Source organism: Trachemys scripta, chromosome 12, assembly GCF_013100865.1.
Source record: "Trachemys scripta elegans isolate TJP31775 chromosome 12, CAS_Tse_1.0, whole genome shotgun sequence".
NCBI lineage: Eukaryota > Metazoa > Chordata > Testudines > Emydidae > Trachemys > Trachemys scripta.
The window spans coordinates 16,059,271-16,076,664 of NC_048309.1; the positions used below are offsets into that span (position 1 = coordinate 16,059,271).

The window sequence follows — 17,394 nt, forward strand, 5'->3', positions numbered from 1 at the left end:
AGTTCCTTTGCTGTTATTTATAGGGGCGGTGGATCCCATGGCAACAGGAACGTCACTGGCTGGATGTCTGCCACCTGGTGCACACTTTGTACAGTTGTAATTGTAAACTACCGCCTCTAGCTCCGCGGGAGGCACTTGGTGTGTGTGACTCTGACCTAGTCATTCATAAGAAAAACAGGGCTGGCTTCGGAGCGGAGGGGACTTATTCTCACCATCATTAAGGGGAGGGAAAGATTTGAGACGGAGAAAGGGATCGCAGCCTTCTCCTTTCTTCTCTCTAGCTGTTGTCAAATCTCCAGGAGATGTCACTGGACGGTAATCAACCCTGGTGTGACCCTAGGACAAATGCACACACAGTGGGACACTGCATGTGCCCATGTCCCAGTATGGGCATAAACGCTTGAGTCTCTCCCCTGCCCGATCCAATCTGTCCTCAGAGAGGAGGAAAAAGCAGCCACCAGATCCACCCCTGTCCTTCTTTCCCAGATTCCAGCCCTTTTCTTCTGCCTCCCCAACCCAAACCACTCAGGCTTTAGCAGTGTCCAGCTGTGGGGACAGCAAGTGGCCAGATGTGACTACTAGAGGCCAGTATGGGCTGGATCCATTGTCTCTGAGGCTTGTGATGTCTGTAGATTTCATCTGTAGATCTTTAAGTGTTGTACAAAGGCGGGTGAGTGTCAGTATTCTCATTTTACGTATTAAGGCACAGAAGTTAAGTGATTTACCCAAGGTAGCTCATCCAGTCAGGGGTAAAGCCAGGCAGAGCCATCCCTTGGGTATGGCGAATTGGGGCGACTGCTCTGGGCCCCACGCTTTGGTAGGCCCCGCAGGCCAATGCAATTGGCCGGTGTGATCGGTCCCGTAAGTGACAGGTCAGTCCCAAAAGTGACGGATTTGTTACTTCCACCCTGGGCCCGCACCCCCCTAGAGACAGCCCTGGAGCCAGGAATAGAAGCCAGATCTTAATACCAATCCAGTGCCCTATGAATTTTATCATGCTGGCAGGCAAAATTGTCCCATACAGATGCACTCAGAACCAGGTTGCCACAGTGGGTGTAAAAAGCATACTGTGTTGGGCTCAAAGCAGGGTAAGGCACTGCCTCAGAAGACCCTCTCTGTATCTGGCCATGATTAGAAGTGCCAGGCAAATCCCAAACTCCCCTTCCCACCTCTGTGTGCAGGGTGGATGGCCTTAAAGTTTGGCCTGGCATGTTTGCCTTATATGGTATGTTGCAATTGTCAGAGTACACAAGTGCTATGGAGTTTGTGCTCTGGGAGTTGTATTTAAAATTAATGGAAAAAAGTGAGATATATACGTGTAAAGGCATGGGATGCAATCATTTATTAATTTATTAAGTCAAATTGACTTGGGGGGGCATGGTAAATTTGGGAAGTAGGAATAAATTCTTATGTCCATTTTAATTAAAGACACCCACCTTGGGAATCAAACTTATGTTTTCCCTTTTACTCCCACATTTACCTGTTTACAAGCTGGTGATTCATGCTCAGAATAAAAGACATCAATTTAAAACAAAACATATAATTAAAGGAAGTAGGAGTGTCCTTCGTTTCAGTAAAGAAGACCAGCACTGCAGAGAAAATGACACTGCCTCATAGAATAATGTGAAGCAATCCTGCGGTGTGGGAAATATTGCAACGTTAAGCCAGAGGAACAGGTATTGCATTATACGATTCAAACAGTCAACTGTTCATGAATGTTCAAACCTCAGACTTTGAAAAGAGGAAGAATTCAAAAATCAGCCTATGAAGCATCCTTTCTTTTTCTTTCTTTCTTTCTTTCTTTCTTTCTTTCTTCAAAAGTTTTAAACTTCAGTAGCAAATGTACACTAACAGGTTTGTAGAATTCAAATATTTCTGTCTTTATGAGGTAGTCTTTGGTGAATTACATTTGTTAATAAGGATATTTAATTGTGGAGCTGGGCTTGGACAAAGAATTCTGGAGCCAGATCTGGCTCTGAATGTTGTGGCTTGAGCCTACAGCTCTATAGATCCAAACATCTCTACAGAATGCAAATATCGGTAAGTTGCAGTGAGCCAGGGCTTGCTCTTATGGCTATTTACACTCCCATTCTGTGTCTTCATCCTCCTAAAGAGTTTTTGCTCTGGAAAGCTGCTCTGGGTAGGTATTGAGGTGTAGACATTCCTATTAAAGGAAGCTGAGCTCTGGTTCTTTCTCCAAGAAGCAATTGAGACGAGCAGCACTTTTTATTAAGGCTGATCCAAAATTTTCTGTCAAAACATTTTGACAATTGGGTTATCGACAACATGACATTTTTTGCAGAAAGTGTCTACTTTTCTAGAGTATTTTTGTTGAGGAAAGCCTGAATTTTGTTCTGTTTCGTTTTTGTTCAAAGCATTTTGTTTTCTCAACAACAACAAAAAATTCCTTGGAAAAATTCCCCAATTTCCAACCAGCTCTATTTCTAATGCAATAAAACACAAATTCTTACAGCTTTGCTTGAACAAGAAGAAAGATGCAAACAGTGAAAGAGTGAAACAAAATGAATGTAAAAGGAAAACGGCAAAGAGAACAACCTATTCAGATCTGTTTTACAGAGATCACTCTTGCAGCTTTCCCATCATGTCTTGGATTCTACTCCCAGATTCACAACTCCCCGGGAGCATCACAGTAGCACCTTGTTTCCCAATGTGCTCTTTTCCCAGGCTCAGACTTATACCAAAGCATTGCAGAAGCTCTCCCTCTTTTTCAGTGATTCCAGGATCTCCAATTCTGCACCCACCTCTTTCTACAGTCCAGAAAGAGCTGGTGTTAGCTTTGGGCAGAGGACATCTGTATAATGCCAACAGATCAAAGAATGAAGTGTTCATAAGAAGATCTGCCTACTGAAATTACACTATTAGCTGCTCTCTAGTCAGGCTGCATTTGGATAAAAACTGCAAATACTTCCCACTGCAAATTGTTAACTTGTTATTTATTATTTGTATTGCAATTAGTCACTAGAGATCTCAGTGAGGTCAGGGCTCCATTGTGCTGGGCACTGTACAGACATATAGTAAGAGACAGGTTCAGTCACAAAAAGTTGCAGTATCAAAGACAAGACATAATTTCAAACAAACAGGAGGAGAGAGGGGAGGAGGAGGAGCAGGAACAAGTGCTTACCACAATTTGGAGATGTAATAAGCCGATCAGTAGCTGTAACATTAACTTGCCACCTGCCTAAACATTATCAGCAGGGTGGGTTTTGTAGGCAGCATGACAGAGGTGAGTTAAGGGGGCATTTGAAGGAAGAGAAGGTAATGGCTGTATAGATTCTATAGGGGAGTTTTTTCTATGCATATTGTGCAGCATGGGAGAAAGTGCAAAAGTGCTTCTGAAAAAATCTGGTGGATGGGAGGTAGGTAGGAAGGTAAGCTTTTCTGGTAAGGCTAGCTGGAGGATCATGGTAACAAAGGCTGCCACACTGAACTAAAATGTAAGTGTATCTTTGTCATATTTGGCTACAGTGCACCAGGTTCACTCTGTTTTGTCCGCAAAAAGAACAGGAGTACTTGTGGCACCTTAGAGACTAACACAGTACTCCTGTTCTTTTTGCGGATACAGACTAACACGGCTGCTACTCTGAAATCTGTTTTGTCCCCTACTCTCGCCCTTGCTCCCTCCACATGCACACTGGTCCTTAGTTATGTACACATACCTCGCCACTAACATCGCTTTAAATCACACACCTGCAGTGGAATGTTTTGCACTCATAACTTGCCACATTACAAACATAGCATGTGTCTAACTTCCTGCTTCAGGGGGTGGTCAATATCCGAAGTTTGAGGGAGTTGGATCCCATTCCAACTTACCCTCCCCCGATCCTTACCCTAATCTTCATATACAAATCTACAAATCTTGTTATTGGGCATAACATTTCCTTCCCCTTTCAAAACCCAGCTACAATATTTAACTTTGTAGTCTCCTGCAGCAGTGAGTTTCACAGGCTGACTGCACACTGAAGCTGGCCTCATTCAACTCTCTCATTATAGAGCATGTATCAGTGATTGGTTGCCAACCCCTTCTCTCCCTTGTGAACTGGTGATGCTTAAGTATTCTTTAGGCCTCTCCCCTCCCCCACTTATTTTCTGCTAACGTCTGACCTGGCACACCCAGCCTCTGCAGTGTTAGATTGCTCAATCACTGCGTTATCTGTCTGCATGTTGCTCTTTGCCCTACAGTGTGCTGAAGAAATGATACCTGGACTCTATAGCCTGTGGGACAACATGACCAAAATACCTTCTTCTAACAGATGGCTCTGAAAAATTTCCAGTGAAACTCCAGGGTCAAATCAGCTGCTCTCTGGCCTCGGTGGAAGAAAAAAAGAGAGAGCACAAAGGCACAGATGGAAGGGGCCAGCTAACAATGATGAGTCAAATCGTTCAGTCTTCACTCCTTCTATATCATAGGCAAAGTTCCTGCTGATGTCGATGGGCATGTCAGGTGCTCAGCACCTCTCAGGATGTAGCCCAATGGCAATTTTGCCTCAATGAGGACTGCAGTATTTGACCTGATTGTTTATGTTTATGTTTTATTACTGAAAGAGATGTAATTGCTTGCCAAAGACAATCCTCGAGAAGTCCCAGCTCAATATTATTTTAGAGGTTATGATCTTGACAGTTATACCCATCTGATGTCACTCCTGCTCAGGCAATTGTCATCTTTCCTTTGGTCTCCTAAACTGGTGAATTTCTCCTAGATCCTGGGAAATGAAGACAGTGTGATATTGACACTCTTCTCTGTTTTATGCAGGTTCTGAAATGATCCAATCAGATGAAATGGGAAGCTGATATCAATGGGAAACCACTGCAAGTATCACTTCCTGGTGTCAATGGACTCTAGCAATGATTTGTTTGGGAAATTCCTAAAGCAGGAAAGCCACACAAAGGCCTTGAAGTTCCTGACCCAGGTAGATAGTACATCACTATAGAAGCTGGAAGTGATAGCACAAAGCATGGAAAACTATACAGAGGATGGCGGAGGGAGAGGAAAAGGGAGGGGAATCCATTCCTTGGCTGGAAAGCCACAGAAGATTAATAGTTGGAGATTTTCCCCAGTTTTCCCATTACAAACAAATAGCTGAGCTGTGGGTGAAGCTGGTGTGCTATCCTCTTGCCTTTGCAATTCATTTTTTTTCACCTGAAAATCAAAGGCCAGGTTCTCAACAGCTGTTGGCTTCTGCTGAATGCAGCAGAGAGGGTGGGCTGTCAGGGAGCTTGTTATAACTATTTGATTCTCTGTCCCAGCAGGTTAGGGTACCTTCAGACTGTTCTAACTGGTGTTAGCTGGCAACTGTTCCTTCTGGACTGTACACCAACTGGAGATAGCCAGAGCATATTGTGCTCCAGCCGACCCTTTCCTGGACATGACCTTCCCCATCCCCAATACACCTCCTGCACTGGGCTTTGAGGGGGGAACTGTAAGAGCTGCCTACCCTGGTTCTACACCCTCTGGAGCCGCCCCCAGGCTTGGGATATCCCAGGCTTGGGATATCCCCGGCGAGGGAGTTGGGGGCTGTCTCTGCTCTCTTTGTGCCACACAGACTGAGAGGCCTACAGAGATGGTACAAATGAGTGGAATGAGCCAGAGAAAGTGGCCTCCAAGCTCTAGCACTTCCACATCTTGACCAGCGAACAACTATGTCTGCCATCGTGTTCACCTTCACATCCCAATAATCATGAAAAGCCAGCAATGAACCTCACTCTGACTGGAGTCTGATGAAATTCTCTTACCCTTCCAGTGCTCACCTCTCAGCACAGGCGCATAAGGAAGAGAAAAGTGACCGTATATAGCTGGTGCCACTCTGCTGAATGATGTGATACCGTGATGATTGGGTGCTTTATAAAGCTAGATAGATCAGATAATCCTTTTTAGATTGTAATCTCTTTGGGGTAGGGACATTCTCAGTGTTGTGCCTTAGCACATTGTCTGTGCTTTCACAGTTGTTAATAGACAGCTACTGAGGGCTAGATAAAGTATTTTAGAAGGATGCTGTCAAGGCATTCTACAAAGTGTTTAAAATCCTGTTATTTTGGCAATGTTTATAATAAATAATTCACACCCACAGAGAGGCTAGAAGCTGAAATCTGTTTTTTTTTAACTGAATTTTTTACTCTCCACTTTATGTGCAAACTGGTTTGGTACTGATCAGGACTGACAGAATGGAGCTGTCATTTTTAAAGAGCCATATATAGATCTGAAATACATATAAAGAATTATATGGAGTTTGACAACTGAAAGAAAAAGTAAGATTTGGGCTAAAAAATTACAATTTGCTGCTGAAATTCATTCCCTCGTGTAAGTGGGTGCAACTTCAGTTGAAGCCCAGAGAAGTTGCCTCTTACTTAGTCCAAGACTGATTTTGGTCCCCACCGGTCTAGCAAGGTATGTCCTTTTTACTGAAATATATGCACTTTATACCATTGCATACATATAACGAGGGTTTTTTTTTTTTACCCAGAAGAGGTTGGTTTCCAGTTAATATTCGTGCTGTGATTGGGTGGAATCTGAACAATCTTCTTGGAGTAGAATCACATTAAGCACAAGCAAAGTCATTGCATTGACTCCACACCTTTAGTTGATTCACCTTAACATTCCTCACTGTCCCTGTGTAAACAAGCCCTTAGTGAACTTCAGAGTTCAGGGACTTCTTTTTTCCTCACTGCCTGCATGTGCTTTTAAAGTGCAGTGGCTGAGCTCATGCTGCCACCTAGTGACTAGCTGCAGAAAGAACATTTATAACATTGGTTTCAGAGTAGCAGCCGTGTTAGTCTGTATCCGCAAAAAGAACAGGAGTATTTGTGGCACCTTAGAGACTAACAAATGTATTAGAGCATAAGCTTTCGTGGGCTACTGCCCACTTCTTCGGATGCATATAGAGTGGAACATATATTGAGGAGATATATATACACACATACAGAGAGCATGAACAGGTGGGAGTTGTCTTACCAACTCTGAGAGGCCAATTAAGTAAGAAAAAAATTTTTTTTTGAAGTGATAATCAAGCTAGCCCACTGTGCTCTGTATGTGTGTATATATATATCCTCAATATATGTTCCACTCTATATGCATCCGAAGAAGTGGGCAGTAGCCCACGAAAGCTTATGCTCTAATAAATTTGTTAGTCTCTAAGGTGCCCCAAGTACTCCTGTTATTTATAACTAAATTTTTCAAAAGGGCTAAGGCCCTGCCTCCATTTGGACTCATGAAATATGTGTGTGAATATTTGTGCTAGCAAAATGAATCAGACTCTTCATAAAATCACAAGAACTTTTCTGATTCTCTGACACACGATCTCTGTCAACCCATCAGGACTATTTATAGTCAGGCCCCACTATACAGACATCCCTGTACAGGGCTTCTCAACATGGGCAGATTTGAAACCTGCAAGTTTCAAGCTCTTCCTATCCTGCGATGAGCTGGTTGCATTGAAAGATGGACACAGCAGGACCCTCTTCTGTTTAGGAAAGTCCCATGTACTGAGCAGATGCTCTGTGTGCCTTTCATTCTCCACAAGAATGTGTATGTTGTGGGATATGCAGCTGAAGCTTTATCTCCTGGAGCAATCTTTGAAGGGTTCCTCAGATCCCTGAGGCAATGAACTCTAGGGTCCAGACAGCAGACAAGCCAGCTTCACCCAGTACGCCATCTAGCAGGCAAGTGACTGAAGTGCTGACCCACCAAGGAAGGTGGAATGGAAACTCCCTAACAAGGGGTACAGACTACTGAAATTCCCTGATACCAGAGATAAGGACTATGAATCCAGGAGTCAGATCAAAGGCCCCAAGTGAGGTTGACAGAGTACTGTTTATAAGACTTGTGGTTTACTTTGGAAGGTGTGGGGACTATATATGACCCAGATGGAGGGCCAGGTTGCAAAAGAAGCAAGCCACCATAGGGCTGGCGCATCCATAACCAGGGGGTGCAAAAGGAGGAGAGCCTGCTATGTGGCACCAGCCCCGAGGGAGTGGGGGGTGCTGGTAGGTAAATCTCACTCCTACACCTGCCCTCTGAGTTCTGGGATAAACATCACTGAAAGGACTGTCAGTGCTCGTTGTGCAATTCAGTTGCTGGCAAAGCACCAAAGTTCGAACCGGACAATGATGGAGTGCACATGGCTGGGGCTGCTGAGCCACTTGTCAGCAGGCACATGCTCGATGCTGCTTGCCCTTGCAATGGTGGCTGAAGTCTGTGTACTTCCTGTCAAAGTATCCCCTGGCCAAAAGAGTCAGGCTTCTGCCTTGGGTCCTACATGCCTCTGAAACTGAGTCTCTGGGCTCTAGCACTCCTGTTTCCCACACCAGGAGCTCTGCCTGGCAAGTCCAACTGAGATGGGTGCCTGGTCAGAGACTTTTACGCTTTTCAGGGATCAGTGCACCTCCGCAAGTTTTTGCAGTGACACCTGGCAGCTGTTTCAAAACACAGTAGCTTTAATTAATCAACTGGAATGCAGCATCAGAAAGTCCTTGCATCGAGAAGCAAAGGTTAAAACATAGTCCATATTGGACAAGCCAGAACTTCCTTGAGCCATGGTGCCATCAAGAAAACATCTTGGTTTCCTTTCTCGGTCCCTGTCCCTTTGTCTTCCAGTCCCAGGTGAACCCATATGTCTGCCCAAGGGCCAGGTCTTATCCCAGCCTCCTGTCACCTCTTGGTCCATTGTTCTGCAGACCCATGCTGAGTTCACCCGGAATTTCTTACGGAGTAGTGTCAATTGGTCAGTCAGTTCTGGAACCTCCGTTGATCTGGGTTGGTTTTAGCCAGACCTTTAACGACTCATTCATACCACAACAGACAGTTATGTAACACAAACACCTCATGTCAACTGATCTGCTCCAAAAGCAGCTTTTTAACCCTTTACACTCTGTGCACAGCAATGCAATACACAGAGGGAAACTGAGGCACGTATAGGCATCATAAAACTATTACCAAAATTCCCCATTTGTCACAAAGTTTGATATAGTAAACATAGAGACTTCAAGAACCCTAATTAATTCCAAAACCAGAGATACTGATTACCAAAAAATCCATCTATTAATTGTATTTGGTGGCTCTTTGTCCATTTCCCAGTGCAAATCACATCACTAAACCCAACATTACAACTGGTACTTGTCATCAGTCTCGGCAGAGAGGCCATCGGGCCAAGTACTGAAAGAGCCATGGAGACTAAACTCCCCTTTCACCACTAGAGGCTATTCCAGTGGTTCTCAAACTTTTGTATTGGTGACCCCTTTCACAGAGCAAGCCTCTGAATGTGACCCCCCTTATAAATTAAAAACACTTTTTAAATATTTAACCCTATAATAAATGCTGGAGGCAAAGCGAGGCTTGGGGTGGAGGCTGACAGCTCGTGACCCCTCATGTTATAACCTTGTGACCCCCGAGGGGTCATGACCCCAGTTTGAGAACCACTGGGCTATTCCTTGGGTCAGGTTTGAGGTGACTTGCTGGGGCAGTGAGTGTAGGAAGTGGGCACTGTTAGCACCTGTTCTGTACCCATCTTGTGGATAAATAAAGGACTTTGATCTCCAGGCTATCAATCACCACCTTTCTCCAGCACCAAAATGGAGGCTTTTCTGTTATAAACCAAACAAAGGCCTAATCCTGCTATCATTTAAGTTAATAGCAACACACCCCTTGGCTCTAGTTGGAACCTCTGGGATCAGTCCCAAACAAAAAACACGTCAGAACTTTGTCCGTAAGTATCAATTCATCAGATACCATTATGAAACATACCAAAAAAAAAAAAAGCCTTTTAGGCAGGTGGTCTTGTATTATTAAGAAGTTAAAGGTGTCTTCAGCTTAAAATAATGTAATTCTCAACACTGGGATCTGGCATCTAGCAATGAAAAATTGAAGTAAGTCTTGTCATGGGGCCCAATCGTGCAAAGTGCTAAATACCCCTGGGGAAATGCTGAGTGTCCTTAGCTGCCGCTGATTCACTGTGTTGCAGGATTGGGCCTTAAGATTATTACAGCCACCACAACCTGTGTGAGAATCTGTATAAGATGCAACTGAAACAAAACACACTTGAGACTCTGAATTTATTTCTAACACATATGACACTTCCTGGTTAGAATGAGCTTTACAGGGCATCAGATCAGTTCATTGAGAACTCATATTCATGTGCTAGGTAACCACGAAATACGTGTGAATCACTCTTTGGCCTGTCATAGACGAAGTGCACCACAAGATGGAGCTGCGGTGGATATTGTCTCTGGTAATATGAGGGTGGTACAGGTGTGCACGAAGCTCTGGTTTTGAGTGTAAGAGGCGATTTTTGTCTTTGGCTGTAAGGTTGTCCCCCTTAGAAGATCTGGCCCCAGAGTCGTACCTAAGCATTTTAGCACCTGGGGCAAGTAATCGTATCTGTGCCCCTTAGAGGTGATGTGAGGTGGAGACATGCGGGATCATGTGCCTACCCCCAGATTGCTGCCTATTTATCACAGAGGTTCCGAGTACTCTGCCTGAAGAGCTGGCCTGGCACTGTGAGTCTCTGCAGAGGAGCTGGCAGATCAGAAGCTGGTGGGAGCTGCCCGGCCCTGTGGTTCTCCATGCTGTGGGAGCCAGGGCCCTGCTCCCCAAGCCGGCTGCCTTTGCACAGCTGGGCGCTCCTGAGGCAGTGTGGGCAGAACAGCTCTGAGCTGTGCCCCTGACATGTTCTTGCCTCTGCCCAGAAGATGCCTGGTGCCGGCCAGCGACACCCCCTGGAGCTGGCCCCTGGCCATGGAGCCTGGCTGGCATGAGATGCTTCCCAAGGTGAGCCCTGCAGTACTCATTCCCCTTGGGCACCTGCCTCTCAGCTGCCTGGTCATCTGGTCACCGCCCAGGGACCTGCCATTCCAGCCAGGTCGCTCTCCCCACACTCCCTGTGCGCAGAGCAGAACTGCTTCTTGCTCCCCTTGGCTGCCCTGGTCCAGCTTCATGGTTTCTGGGCTCGTGGTCACACAGCCCAAGCTCTGAGCTTGGCCATGAAGCCCAGTGCCCAGCCCAGGCACTGGGGGGCAGGTGGCTGTTGGCAGGGTGGACTTGCTTTTGTCAGCTCCGGAAACGAAGGCTGTGAGAACAGAGCAACCCCTAGGGTTGCTGTGGAGAGGGGAAGGAGGAGCCGGTGGCAGGGCCGTCCAGTGGGGAGGGCAAGTGGGGTAATTTGCCCCAGGCCCTGGGCCCCGCAGGGGTCCCCACGAGAATATAGTATTCTATAGTATTGCAACCTTTTTTTATGGAAGGGGCCCCCAAAATTGCTTTGCCCTAGGCCCCCTGAATCCTCTGGGTGGCCCTGGCCAGGGAAGCACTTGGGGGGTGTCAGAGGAGTGTCTGTGTACTGTGGGGGTTACTTGGGGAGTGCTGAAGGGAGGGGATATTTGGAAGGCACTGGAAGGGGTACCTGCGGCAGGGGAACTGACTAGGGGTGGGCTGCCAGTGCTGGGGAGGATGGGCTGGCTTAACAGGGGAGCCCCACTTCTTCTTTCCATCACCTCAGCCCCCTTCCCCTGTAGTCCCTACCCCCATGGCACTCACCTTTGTATAGGAAACAGGATGCTGGCCATATAGCAGGGGTGGCCAAACTGGCTCGTGAGCCACATGTGGCTCCTTTACCATTAAAATGCGGCTTGCAGAGCACCCCATGTCCTCCCCACCTACCAGACTGGGGTGGGGGGAGCTTGGGACATCTGTCTTGTAGAGGGGTGGTGGGGTAAGGGCTTCTGCCCAGCGGGGAGGGGGAGTCTCAGGGATTCAGACCTACGGGGCGCACCTGCCTGGGCTCAGAGCTTCAGCAAGAGCAGGGCTGAAGGCCCAAGCCCTGTCAGGTGCGGCCCGGGTCTCGAACTTGTGAAGATTGTCATAGGTGGTTCGCAGGGTCAGTAAGTTTGGCCAGCCCTGCCATATAGGGTACCCAGCAAACAGAGAAGGGGAAGACATTCGGCACTAGGAGACAGTGTCCAGCTGCAAAGGTATTGGCAGGAGAACAAGCAACTCTATACCACCCCCTCCACCGGTTTCTTTATGGGCGAGGACAATGCCACCCCTACCCCCAAACTATGCCCATCCATGGACTCCGGCTTATGCTGCTTGACCCGATCCTTTGATGGGGGGAGGGATGACTGATGCCATTGGGCCCTATCCTGTCCTGCACCATTTTTGCACCCCTGCCCACTCTGCACCCTGGGTAGCTGCCCCTCTCGCCCTAGTTACAGCCCTGTGCTGCCCCTCTTCTGTTAATACAACTGGCAGAGGTTCTGCTCCAGCTGTGGTGCCCCTCCCCCATTAATATAGGGGGCAGAGATGCTGCTCCATATAGGAAACCCCTCCCCATTAATGCATCTATGCCATGGTGCTTCTCCAGATGTGCTCCTTTCACGGTGTTAATTCAGCTGGCAGAGGTGCTGCTGCAGATGTGAAACCCCGCCCCCATGAAGGCCCTCCGTGCAATGGCGCGTCTCCAGATGTGATACCCCGCCCCCTGTTAATGCAGCGAGCAGAGGATGTGCTCCAGATGCGAAGGCCTCTGTTGTCTTGCCATTGGCTGAGACATAGGAACCGCTGGTTTCCATTGGCCGAAAGGCGGTGCGGGAGTGGAGGTGATTGGACGAGCGGTGCTGGGGCGTAGCTGGCCACTCCCCCTCCTCTAGCCGGCGACTCCCGGCAGGCAAGTAAGTGCGGCTGCCCCAGCTAGTGTCGATGCCTGTGGCGCGAGCGGTCGCACTGGGCGGTTCCCTCGGCCCTGGAGCCCTGTTGCCCGGGCCGCAGCCCGAAGCCGACACGCTGCCTCTGGCCGGGGCCCGGGAGCAGGCGGCGGCGGAGCGGCGAGGCCGGGCCATGGCGAGCGGCGGGGACGAGTGCGCCCGGCTCCGGGCGAACGGGGCCGGCACGGAGCTGGAGGCCGAGGCCGTCTACGCGCAGGAGGAGTTCGAGTGCAGCAGCCGGCGCTGGGGAGCCCAGCACGTCGGGGCGCGGGAGCTGGCGGAGCTCTACTCCCCAGGTGCGCGGGGGGACCGGGCAGGGGCCCTGCCCCGCTGGGTAGGGGGCGCGGCGGGGTCGGGGAACGCGGGGCTCTGCTCCGGGAGTGGGGTGGGGTATAGGGGGCGTGGTGGGCGGGGGAGGGGGGTGTAGGCAGTATGGGGGTTATAAGGGGAACTGGGGGGGTGCAGGGGGGTTATAGAAGTGGAGGGGAGGCTCTGCATGGGGGGTGGGGGGGAAGGCAGCCCTATTCTTCCCCAAGTGATGCCCAGGCAGGAAAACACCCTCTTTCCTCCCCACCCACCCCCCGGTGGCTGAGCTACAACTTCCAGCCCCCTCACCTAGGCCAGGCAGATGTTGGAGGGAGCAGCCTCATGTACTGCACCCCCAGAGTTGAGTGGGGTTTCTTTCCCCCTTGGATCAAGCAAGTAATTAGGTATGAACCCTTCTTTCCATGGGCTAGGGCAGGGGTAGGCAACCTATGGCACGTGCGCCGAAGGCGGCACACAAGCTGATTTTCAGTGGCACTCACGCTGCCCTCCTGGCCACCGGTTTGGGGGACTCTGCATTTTACTGTAATTTTAAATGAAGCTTCTTAAGCATTTTAAAAACCTTATTTACTTTACATACAACAATAGTTTAGTTCTATATTATAGACTTATAGACAGAGACCTTCTAAAAACATTAAAATGTATTACTGGCATGCAAAACCTTACATCAGAATGAATAAATGAAGACTCAGCACACCATTTCTGAAAGGTTGCCAACCCCTGGGCTAGGGCATAAGCTCTTAGGCTGGTAGCATTCATTTGAAGGGACTTGTCCAAGGGGTCTGATTTCTCAATTTGAGACCTGAGGAGGAAGCCCCCTGGCCTTGTTGCCTTTGTAGCCAGACAGGGAATTTCACTTGAAGTGAATCCCATGGGGATGGGATGTGGGAGGAGGGCTGGGCCTGGCCTGGACCCTCATGCTCTCTGTGGAGCAGCTGATGATTTGAGCTGAACTTAACATGTCAGGTCTGAGGAGTGTGTCTGAGTGGAGGGTGGTGCTGAAACCAGGCTGCCACCTGTCAGTTTTCTTGTAATTCACTCTGCAGGGCAACCAAGTATGCTCCATAGGGGCCACCATGTGGCACACAACTGGTCAAGTCAAACCACAGGTTAGGGCGTTTGGACCAGGAAAAGTCCAGTGATGGAGGTCCATAATGGATGTGGAATGGACAGTTGGGTGTCTGGGGCAGTAAGCGCAGTAGTCTGGGACCCATGGGAGAAGATGGAAGAAGAACAGATGCTTGGATAGAGAGGCGGTCTGAGGAAAGTGCAGTGACAGCAACAGGGCCCTTTGAGGTGACCAAGAGGGAGACAGGCAGGAAGAAAAAGTCATTAGGAAGCTCAGCAGTGAACAGGGTTTGGGAAGTAAAAGCGAGTGGAAGGGAGGCAATAGAAGACTGCGGAGGTGGGGGGAAGCTGGGAGCCTGAGAGATCCACTTTCCAAAGCTAAGTGAGCTTTAGGTGATTTCCTTGCTGCCTGGAAAGGCAAAACGCCGCCTTCCTTGGCTCCAGACAGCAAGGCCTGTGCATGCCAAGAGAGGCATAGGGCTGCAGCATGTGGCAAATCAGCTACCTAGCTTAGTTGTCTCTCTCAAGTCTGCAGAGGGAAAAGGCTGACAGGAGAGATCTTTTTATTCTTCAGACTACTAACGCAACACAACCCCTACCCCTCAAGATCTAGACATGGAAGTTATTGTTAACTTCCCATATCAAAGGGCTTTTTTGTCATCCTTCTTGGGAACACTGTGAAACAGCAATGTCCCACACTTGGTATCTGTGTTCAGTGTGACATGTGTCTTGTGAAGATATCTGGAATGAACTCATCTGAAGCAGAATTGCAATAATATACACTTAATACGAGGCACTCCATGGTTTTTCTGTACTCTTTTTAGATGAATTTTAATTGTTTGAATGTATTATTTTTATCAGTAATACCCAGCACTTACATATCAATTTTCAAAAAGAGATTGCAAAGCACTTAGAAAAGATAGTTGGCTGTATCCCTATTTTACAGATGGGGAAAGTGAGGTATGGAGAAGCTAAATGACTTGCTGTCTAGGCCAAATAGTTGAGTCAGACCGACTGGAATCCAGGTCCCTTGATTCCAGCCCAGTGTTCCAGCCCCTAGAGCATGCAGCCTTCCCTGTTGCCTAGCAAGAGAAATTGTTTCCCTTTCCGCACCCCAGTCTTGCAGTTCAAGTCTTGTCTCCCGCCAAAGCAGTATCAACAGAAATATTCATGGCATTGGCATGTACTAGTGATATAGTGCTTTGAGATTGGGGCGGGGCGGTTAATTTTTTTCATACCCGTTATCAAACTTTGCTGCGTGTCATTTTTTTAGCCCAAACCATCGATGTGCAATCATGCAGTGGAAATAGCTGCAGAAACTCATCCTAATATTCCTTTCTATGAAAAATATATGCATTCTTTGGAATGAAGGGTAGAGAGTAATTTTTGATGCCATTGTCATTTCCAACAGATTCCTCCTAAGATGAGAGCTTAAATCTTCAGAAAGAGGAAAAAATACATATTTCAGCACTTAGTGAAACTGTGCCTATTGCTGTTTCCAGCAAAACAGCCATAAACGGCAGTTCAGCTAAAACAGCTTAGCTCACAGATTTGAGGTGATTAGGAAAAATAAACTTCACACACAGGCAGAACATGAATATCAGTGAATGCATTTAAGTGTCTTAGCTTTTCAGTTTTCTGGATTGTTTATTTCAAGTGACATACCCACTTGAACTTTTTTCTCTACATTGGTCATACCACAGCTGTGCTGAAAGATCAGACCATTAATCCAAGTATGCTAACCTAACCCCAGCAGAGACTGCCTAGGCATCAAAGGAAGGTGGCCAATAATTTCCTTGCTGACTTTGTCGTGGTTTATAGCGGAAGAACTTCTTCCTTACTCTCTCTAGTGGTCTGTTTATTCTCTGAAGTATGAGACTACTACTTTTACCTTCAGCTACAGATAAAAATTAGGGAGCAGTTTATATTGTGGATTTTGTAGGGGGTTTTATATCAGTAACTCACTAATGCTAGTAGGAATTAAATGTGTGAACCCTTTATGCACTGGTGGGACCACACTGCAAGTTCCAAAAGTAAGCATATTCTGATACTGTGGGGGTCCAAATATGAAGCTAGAATAATGACTTTGGGGGGGGAATGACAAATAGTTCCTAGGTACATCGAGAATGTCTACATGGAGAAACTTCCTGGTGTAACTATACTGCTATAACTTCACAAGTAGACATTTTTATTCTGGAATAAGAGTGCCTTTTTCCAGTTCAGCTCATGTCACTTTGGCTTATTTCCATAATCCTTTTTTAAAATGGTAAAATGCCTCTCTGTTTGGCAACTATTAAAGTTCACATGTTCCATAAATATCAGGTGATCAGTGCTGACTTGCACTCTGGTCAATCAGTTGCAAGTCTGGCCAAGATTGGGGCCATATTCCTGGTTTCAGATGTCAGTATGAAGAGAGTGGTCTTGGTATCCCTAGTATGCAGAGTTCCAGGGCTCTAGTCATACACCGTGGGACATGCGAAGAAGTGCCTTGATCTTTCCCACATTGTCAACTAATTGCTCCTTGTGGACCTCTTAAGTTAGCTCTTCTAATCAGGGTGCCACTTCTCCTTGCGGAATGTGGATGTTAATTAACTTTAACTTCGGGTACCTTCGAGGCCTTTTTAGAGCAGCCTTTCATATTGTTACCTTCTGCCTCTTTGAAAACCTGTTCTTTTTGGTGTTCCTTTAATCACTTTTGCTCTTTTTACAAAGTCCTCTGCTATCCCAGGATCCAGCTTTACAATTTAGATACGTCCATCCTTCTCCGCACAAAATTCTGCAGTGGTGAGATTAGGACATGTTTACTTTTTAAGATTCTTATTCCCATCCAATTCTATTTCTGAATTATTAAAGCAATGCTTTCTGGGCATGCCATATTACTCAGCCTACTGGAGAATAACAAAATGCCCTGCTCGTCATACCAGACCCTTGATCACCATGATTTTTTTTTGCTCCTCTGTATACAGCTCAGCAAGGTTTTCCCTAACAATTGGAAACAGGTATTAAACCTAAGTTGGCACTGATTGACTGTTTTCTACGCTACAAAAAGTATCCCTTACTGATGGTTGATATAGAATCCTAGAATATCAGGGTTGGAAGGGACCTCAGGAGGTCATCTAGCCCAACCCCCTGCTCAAAGCAGGAACAATCCCCAACTTTTTTTTTTTTTTTTTGGCCCCAGATCCCTAAATGGCCCCCTCCAGGGTTGTGGGTTCAATCCTTGGTTTAGCAGGCCAATGCTCAAACCACTGAGCTATCCCTCCCTTCCAACAGGTACATTTGAACTGGTGCTGAACA

The 17,394-nt window shown here is 47.2% G+C and overlaps 1 protein-coding gene across 1 annotated transcript in view; it reads left to right on the forward strand.

Moving 5' to 3' along the window:
- The first annotated feature begins 12,654 nt into the window (after positions 1-12,654).
- The window catches only part of LOC117885688 (plasmanylethanolamine desaturase-like), a 35,242-nt gene continuing 30,502 nt past the window's right edge, over positions 12,655-17,394 (forward strand). Inside the window, exon 1 of the mRNA XM_034787085.1 lies at positions 12,655-13,001. Within this exon, the coding sequence (XP_034642976.1) occupies positions 12,701-13,001 (301 nt within the window). The 5' untranslated portion in view covers positions 12,655-12,700. The remainder of the gene's footprint in view (positions 13,002-17,394) is intronic.